Source organism: Budorcas taxicolor, chromosome 14, assembly GCF_023091745.1.
Source record: "Budorcas taxicolor isolate Tak-1 chromosome 14, Takin1.1, whole genome shotgun sequence".
Classification (NCBI taxonomy): domain Eukaryota; kingdom Metazoa; phylum Chordata; class Mammalia; order Artiodactyla; family Bovidae; genus Budorcas; species Budorcas taxicolor.
Genome location: NC_068923.1, coordinates 87816074 through 87825284, shown reverse-complemented (window position 1 = coordinate 87825284; position 9211 = coordinate 87816074). Strand labels below are relative to the sequence as shown.

The 9211-nt window shown below is 35.5% G+C and overlaps 1 protein-coding gene across 1 annotated transcript in view; it reads right to left on the bottom strand.

Moving 5' to 3' along the window:
• Nucleotides 1-6292: 6292 nt before the first annotated feature.
• MMP16 (matrix metallopeptidase 16) overlaps nucleotides 6293-9211 on the bottom strand; it is a 376463-nt gene continuing 373544 nt past the window's right edge. The window contains exon 10 of the mRNA XM_052651756.1: nucleotides 6293-6627. Within this exon, the coding sequence (XP_052507716.1) occupies nucleotides 6293-6627 (335 nt within the window). The remainder of the gene's footprint in view (nucleotides 6628-9211) is intronic.

The following is a 9211-nucleotide window of genomic DNA, read 5'->3' as shown; positions in this document are numbered from 1 at the left end:
ATCTTGGTAAGTCTAAAAGTAAATTATTTCACTCATGTTCACCGTTCTCTCCTTGTAGGTTTTCTATACGAAATAAGAGTTAATAACATCTTGCTCTGAAGCTACATGATCTAACGTGATACAATTATCATATTTTCATATTTATATTTAAGTGCTTTTCTTCTCCCTTCTGAAGGGCACATAGATCCAGTTCTATAGCAGAGGCCATGGCAAGGCCACGTGCACCCGGAAAACACTAGTTTATGATGTGTTTGTACTACACTGTCTGGTGTGATCTTGAATGTAAAGGACGCGTTGGGTGCAACCTTAAACATTATTCCCAGTCCAAAGCTAGTAAGACACGTTTTAAGACCTGCTGCTCTTTAAAACGAAAAAGCATAGAGTCTTCATAAATCTTCACAATTATCTTCATAAAGCTTCAGAATATGTACTTTTTATACCTATGTACTAAACATGAATTACTGGTTACGCCCTCATTTTCTTTAAAGAGCTTTAGTTACAGGTGCCTGAGGTACTGCACCACAGCGCTCATGATCTTATACCCTTACTTCATGTAAAGAATTAGCTTCGTTCTAAAAAATAATACATGCCACATCCAGTGATAAGCTCACAATTGTGTTTAGACATTGAAGGCTGATACTTCAGTATTATACCAGAAAATGGACAGAAATTTCGCAATATCACATCTGTTTTACACTCCATTTCTCTGAGTTTGTCAAATCAATGTTCGTTCTTAGGCTTTATATACTATTGGTTTAAATTTCGAAGTAGATATACATATAAAATGTTGGAAGAGATATTTGCAACTGGGCGTTACTAATTTGACCTGAAATATATCAGAATCATTTCAAAATTACACCAAAGGAAACAAATGAAAAATGATGTGAGTAGGACGTGAAAGACAAAGCTTACAATTAGATGAGACTAGAACACTAAGGCAACTTCTTTGCTACTGTGCCAAGTGTTTTGTGTCATCTGATTATTGAGGTAAATTGCTATCCTAGGGACATGGCTTTTCTTAGGAAATTCTAATATTATATAGATCTTTCCAGTTGAGTTTACTGAATATCTAGCATTGACATTTTTAGCCTAGAAGGCAATGCATGAGTACCAGATGTGTTTATGCAGGGTAACAGCTAATAACCAATGTCTAATTATATACATTGATATATCACATGCTTATCACTTCTGCGAAGAGCTTGAAGTTGCATGGTTCTACTATTTTTACACTGGCTAAAGTAAAATTTCCAGTTGTACTAAAGAATGCGATAGGATGTTTTGTATATTTTATAAAAACTCATTTTTCCTCTTCTTTCACTTCTATATTAAGAAATTTAACATTTAGCATTCAAATTTATAGTGCGGTGCAATGCCTGGTTGCTGCATTCTTTATTATGACGTTTTCCTTCTTTTTAGGAAGCTCTAACTTTTTAATTATAACTTCTCTGATGAAGCTATGGTTCTCTACTAGGCAACATAGACTCTGTAACATAGATACATATGCTCTGGCAGTTATAAACTGTGATCATAAATCACATCATAAATAAATCAATCATGAAGGTGTATGAGATGCAATGTAATGGTTAGATTCTTTTGACATGAAATCTTTTGTGATATCATAAGACTGGACTCACAGCTATTTGTGATGGCTCATCTGAACTCAACACTTTTGGTTTAGATAGTATGTTCTGGTTTAACCTCTGATATTTTGGAATGTGTTCTTGAAAGAATCAAAAGTTAAATGAATTCTCTGCTATGTTTGCTGAAAAAGATTTCACCACCAGCTACGAGGTTTTCTCAGTATAGGTTACAGTCTCACAGATTCAATACTATCACAAATCACTGCTTTATTAGTTTCTGGAAGTAATTCCAAAACTTAAAAAAAAAAAAGATTATTTTCATGACTTTTGTGTTAAAAGATTATTTTGTCTATTTAATTATAACGTCCATTTCTTTTCAGGTAGCACATTGAGTTTAGTCAATATGAACACACTGCATATTCTACTATAAGATCCACAAAGCATGGACGTGTATTTGTAAGCATACTAGAGATACCAGCCTATACGTAGAGGTGGAAAGCATTCTACTACTATCCCTAGGGTCCAATATATACACATCACCCAGGTATTGGGATTGTCAGTGAAGTTGGGCAATGTTCTCATCACCACACTGTGTCTTTAAATCACCCATAGAAAGTAAATAAAAAAAGTATATCATATATGACAAATTATATGCCAATAGAAAAAGATTAAAAGCAATTTGAATATTAGAAGTAAAATTCTCTCGTTTCAGTAAATCAGTCTCTATCCTTTATTACTTAGTAATTATTTTGTAAAGTATTACTTAGTAATGTATTACAATCTGACTCAGAAAAGCCTTGCCCTCTGATTTATAACAGAATTTGTCTTTGCTAGTATCATATGATGGTCTCTAACTTATCCATATTATCTTTGTGATTGTAAAGAGCATCCATAAGCACCCATTCTGGCGCCATGTCAAAGACAACTTTGTTCTAAAACAGGTCAACAGTTAAATTCACAACCTCCTCCACATGTCTGATGTGGATTTACTGCTTTAGAGAGAATACAGACTGATGGGCTATTTTAATATTTCATTCAGTCCAGGTAATAATATATAGAAAAATAATCTTTGGCTAAAATTATAAACTCTATAGTTAATTTATGTAAAAAAATTACTTTGTTTACATTTATATTTATATTAAAGTATGAGAAATAATGAAACAGAAGGAGAATTATTTTTTGCGATTGTGAATGTGTTTTCGTTTCAACTTAGGAAACCCTAGGTCTGAAATTTCCGTATTATCAGTGATAGAATGTTGAAAAATATTTGCTGGGTGTATGCCGCTACTGACACTAAACTGTTCTTATTGTTCACATTGGTTTTGAATCAGTATGCTCGACCAATTACTCGCTCTTCCTTCCACTGTCCCATTAGGATTGACATTTTCCCCAAACCCTAAGTGAAAGAGGAGTTAGCAACCATACAAAGTGCCTGGCGTACAATAAGCAAATAGAATCCCAATGTTTGTGATTATGCCGTACTTTAAGTTTTCTTATCTCTTGTAATCTCACAACCTGAAAATTCAAAGTTCTAATAAAGAGATTAGTTATATATGCTTTTTCTTATCACATAAATCTCATTTCATATTGAAAAAAAAATGACCCAACACTTTTCCATGATGTTTCCAGAATGCAAGCATAATGATAGAGTCTTTCTCTTCTTAATGCCATGGTTATTTTCTAGCCCTTATATATTTATAGTCTTACGATGAATCAGGATATTGTGACAAATGAGTAAAGAGGCCAAAGATTGCTTCTTTAGTTTCTTTCTCATTTTAGAGGAAAAAGAAAAAATCAATTTTCAATGCAGGTTGATGGAATTCCTCAATGATTTACATATGTCCTCAAATGACATAGTTCCTCATTTCAGTCTTTAGCAAAATACAATTTCCAGTTATTTTTTTTTTCTTGCCATCAAGGTCTGAAAAATATGAAACCCGCCCACAAGCAAATATCATATAAATGAGCTTATGTATATGGTCCTTCCTCCAAGCTCAGTAACAGTGACTGACTCTATGACACCAGCACCCTCTAGAATGGAAGCACTGAAGCAAAGCCACAGGGCTCAAGCTGGTTCTCTCCCCTGCTTCCCTGTCCCTCACATACATAATCTCCATTAGAATCTTCTCAAACTACAGTCTGCTGTTGCCTAATGTTTTGCTGTAAAGCCATTAGCAATTCTTCTCTCTTTATTCTTTTTTCATAGTCTCATTTTACGTATAGGTTGTAAGAAATAACAGTCTGCAAGGCTTTGCGACATGCCATCCATGATTACAAAACATTTTCCCCAACCAAATTATAAACATGTAGTTTAACTGAAAGGCATTCTAATTTTCATGCTCTGTTGAGTATAAATACAAATTCAAGGCAGCCAAACTATCCATTTCCAAATAAGAATATATACCTACACTCATTAAAATCATCTGGAAATGTGTATCATTAGTAAATGAGTAAGAAATTTTCACTAGTATAAAATTCCTGCTTTATATAAAAGCCACACTGGCCATTCAAGTAGTTTGAGGTGTTTTTTTTTTTTTTTTTAAACCCCATAGTTTTATATTTGTACTAAAATGATGAATTTAGACTTGAAATTATGTTAAAGGAAAATTAAAAGTCACTTCTACCTTTAGGGGATTTTTAAAGTGTGCATGTAAAGAGCAAAGTGTCCATCTGCGGATCCACTATCAACGCACCTTTTCTCTCTAAGGAAACAGCTCATGCTTATTAGGTTTTTAGAGGTCAATTAACCCTCCAATGGAGAAGCAACACCAAATTTCCCTCAGTTTGTGCCAGTTTGCAAGTTAAAGGTCAAAGGGCAAAGACATAGAACAGGACTCTTCAAGGAAAATTTTCACAGAAGATAATGTTTAAGTTGTTGTTAATGACAGTCAACAGATCAGTAATCAAGTTCAAGGCAAGCTGTTCATTGTTTCAAAAGCTAATCCCCTCAAAAGCTGGCTTTCACACAAAGCCAATGTCTGACTCATGGGGTGCATTCCTTCTGACCATCTCTAATAAGTTCACAGCCCAGTGGCTGTAAAGCCTTTCACTGCAAGAAGCAGCTCCTAAAAAAATCAATTACGAGGTCTGTCAGTTGCTGACTTTTCTCTAGGAAAAAAATATTGATACAAACCTGCTCTGCAGGTCACATGAGAATACTGCTGTTAGAGGACAGGTTACACTCAACAATGAGATGCTTTGGTGGTCCCTTGGCTCTGTCAGCGACCAAATGGATGGCTAAATGCCAGAAGCCACACGAACCCTTTGAGAACTATGGTTAACATGCAATAGCTAATACACTGGAGTATATTCATGCAATCTCAGAGTCATCGTTTTAATTCATTTGTAAGATGGCAATGCTAACGGCATGTTCCATGGCAAAACTGATTTTTCATGCAATGGATTTTAAAACAGAAATTCAGTGTGTCTAACAACAACGACAACGACAACAAAAAAGACAGGCTGTTATAATCAGTTGTTCAAATAAAATTTCACTCTTACAAGATATTTAATAAAATACCTTTTTATTTGCCAGAAAATGTTTGGCAAGTAACATCATTTCTGTTTGTTATAAATGCATTTATGTAGTACTGTAAATCACTTAAAATTACATGGGGCTATAGGATATCTGTTTTAAAAACCTGAACTCCTTGAATCTATGCCTGTTTTTACCATTGCCCACTTCTATAGTTTACCAGATCCTAAGACTCTGAAAGCTGATTTGATAGTTCTCAAAGGGTTACACCACTATATTACTGGAGTCACATACCCTTAGAAAATGACTGTCATTTTAAACCACTTTAAAGACACACTGCTTCTTGCTCCCCTTATAATGAATATTCCTGACAGACCCATGGAAGGCCTGGGGCAATGGCCTAGTACAACTTGGGGAGATTATCACAATGATGTCGGGGTGAGGTGGCAGGAAGGGGCTTGGAAACACTTCAAAACAATCAAAAGGTCCCATCTGAATGTAGCTGTGAATATAAATGTGATGAAACATTGAAGACATAGCTGAGAACAGCTGTATAAAATGAAAAATGGATGTAGTATTAAGGCTGTTACTATATTGCAGATATTTTGGCCCCTTGTTTGTTGGAAAATGGCTGTCCCAACAGTCTCAAGTCCTGCATGTGTATTCCAGGTCTCCCACCTGACAAGAATCAAGCATAGGAGACTCTCCAGAGCAGTCAGAGAGCTATCTTCTTTGGAGACGAAGCTGTTTTGGGTCTTCACACTTTCCTGAAAGTTCAATGGTGGGTTTTTTTGTTTAGCCTTTTCTTTTTTCTTGCTATGAAGCAAAAATTTGTGGGTTTTCCATTTTGCTTTTCTCCCCCCAGAAATGGGCTCAGACGTCAGAAAACAAAATAAAACGTAATATTAGAAACCTTTAAGAAGAATCCTTTCTTCTTTTTCCTCTTTAGGTAATCCTGAAAATTAACTGGGCATTGAGCGTGCAGAGGAAAGGCCTAGAACTGAATGACAAAGAAAGACAAAGCACTGAAGGACAGCAGATACTGTGCATCATGGAAGCTTCCCCATGAGTGCATCTCCACTCATGTGCAGGGCCAGCAACCCTCTGGGTTTGAAAGGTCAGCCCCAATCAGGCTGCCACAAGCCTGCTCCTAGCTAGGAAACCGCATAACAGCTCTTGTCTTGAATCTCAAGTTACCACAAACTCCTAGAAAAGAAAGAAAGGAAAAAACCCTCCATCACACCCACTCTTGCATAGAGCGTTTACAGTACAGTATGTGGCGGGGTGTTCCTTTCCTCTTGAACTGGAACACAGTGTAAACCAAGACAAGTAGGCATAAGGCCAAGATGCAAGGGATGACAATAGCTATGGCTTTCACAGTGCTGGCTGTATTGTCCAGTTTGATGACAATGTCTACATCATCTGGTGGGCTGTGTCCTTCTTTCTCTCTGTCTGTTGGTCCATCACAGCCCATAAAATCCTTGAGGATGGATCTGGGATATCCAGGTTCTACCTTGAGTATCTGGTTGTTGAATTTCCAGTACTCCTTTCCTTTGTAGAAATATGTAAAGCCTGGTTGGGGGAAAACACACACACAGGAATCACTTATTTGTAAAAGAGTAGATGTCTAGAAATTTAATTAAATAGGCTACTTAAAAGATGCATGTTAAGGCCACTCAATTTTTATAGGAAGAAAACCCTATTCCCACTCAGCTGTTTGTTGATCTGGATCTGGCTGTTGTGGTCCAGAAACTGGGCCCTCAAATGCTTACTGACCGCTCAACAGGGAGAAAGAAATACTGTTTATACAGAGTGTTAAAAGCCCATGCTATACACATCAACACTGCTGCTAGCTTATAGAATTGCTGGTGCAGAATTACACACTAGTGTGAGCGTACCAACCTGTATTAAAAGATACTGAAACAGCCTTATAAACAGAAGCCCCGTTAGCCCTAATGCAGCTATTGAGGACATTGCATAATACATTAAAAGGAGGCTTCTCTGTAAAATAGTTCAAGGGACATTTCTAATCATCTTAAGATTGGGAATAGTTGTACTCCTCTTAAGAAACAAGTTTGTTTTGTCATTTGGGAAAGAAGGCCTAAGAAATCAGAAATCATGAAACTGGAGATGATATCCTTGGTCTGCCAGGAATTTTAATAATTAAATAGATATTTATTGTATTTTGTGCAGTAATCTCATTTTCAGCTCTAGATCATGCCCATTTTGTCTCTCCTTTTGTCCTTGTTATTTAACTTTATTATAGACTAGGATAAATTTTTATCATCTAGCTATACTTTACAGAATTTCAAAAGCCTTTATCAATCCTTTTAGAGTAAAGGGTTAATAGAGTGTAAATAAATCTATAATTCTGTCTTTAATACTTCCAGCTAACCTATATTTCATGGAGGAGGAGGTGGTGGTATGCAGAAGGCTCAGATAACTTAGCAACACATATGATTTGTGTTCCAAAATATTATGGATGCAGATAACAGACTTGTAAACTTGTGACAGTTAAACGACAATTACATGTGTTTTTCTTAGGACTGTTCTCTTGTTTTTCCCGGAAATAAACCCGGGTTTTTCTTTCATAGCTTCTTCATCAAGTTTCTTTGTGACTTCACTTTAATTCTTGCTTTGCGATACAATTCAACAAACTAAAAAGAAAGGTTTTAATGTTATAATCACTTAACACTTTTGGGAGCTATCTAATTTTGAATAGTATGCCTACTTTCTGAATTAATAATTGTTAATGAGAGTTTTTTCTTCTATTAATGAGCACTTACTATGGAAGAATCTTTGTGTAAAAGCTTAGTAAATGACATCTTTTAATCCTCACACACACTCCGTCGGGTAGAATTAACTACCTATATTTTTCAGGCAAAGATACTGAAGCTCAGAGATAAAATGATATGCCCAACACTGCTGGAAAAAGGATCTAAATTTTGGTCTAGCTTTACAGCCTGAATCTTAATGACTTTTCTAAGACTAGGTCTCTTAGAGATTTCTGTCTTTTCACAAATACTCCTTAGTTCAACATCACAGGTTGTGATAGATCTCACTCCTAAAATAATAACAACAATAACAACAAAAAACCTCTGACATCTCTTCAAAAAATTTCAGCTAGGATTGATCGTCACTTCAGGTCACTTCACTCTAGAAATCATTCTGTTCAATGCCATGAAAATTGGCTGTTGCTCTTAGATTTGAAGGACAGTTTTGTAATCAGAACAAGTTGCCAAGTGAAAACTGGTGTGTGTAGATTTAAATTTTCTGCAGGGAGCTGGTATTTGATCATGTTAATGAAAGCCAATGTAATTACTCAGAAACCTAGATAAAGAAATGTTGAGGGCCTGCCAAATAACAGTACCTTCGATGATCATAGTTGAATAAATCGATCTAGAATTAAACAGACATTCAAAACAGGTGAACAAACTTCTTATATTTGTAGATAGGAAACCAACAGCTGAAAGTGTCCTTATCTTTCATTTTTAGTCAAAGCTAATTACTGTGAAAACCACTGGGTGTCATATGAAAATTCAGAAGTTTGCATTTCCGTACTTATCATTTGGTCTGCAGGCCAAATTTTACACTATTAACACACTCCATGTACAGCAGAATTGTAATTTGCTCAATACACTTATCAAAGACAAGAAATCTCATCAGCAGAATCTGTCCAACCTTGATCCTGAAAAATTCATCTCATTCAATGATTTGGGTTTTTCTAAACCCTTTAAGAAATGTCAGTGGGTTGAAGAAGATTTATGTACTCATTTTTTTCTTCTTTTGTGAGTAACTTTGATGTTATAATCTTGTAGATATTATGCTTACTAAGAGTAGAAATTTGAGATGAATTCTTACCTGAATTATCATTTTTGAGAAATTCTGAGAAAGAAGTCAGTGAGGTTGTAATGAATTACTTGATGACCTTTTGTTCTCCTGTATTTGATTGGTTTTCACTGGTGACTGTTCTATTGCTTAACCCTAAAATGTAAGGAGAGATTGTCTACCGTAGCTGTCTTGTTACAACTTCGCAGATGATCGCATGGCAGTACCTATGTGCTCTCTGTTTTCCACTCATATATTTATTAGTAAGGATAATTATGTTTAATAAATGTGAATAAATTAACTGCATCTTGTGAAAATGTTTGCTTGA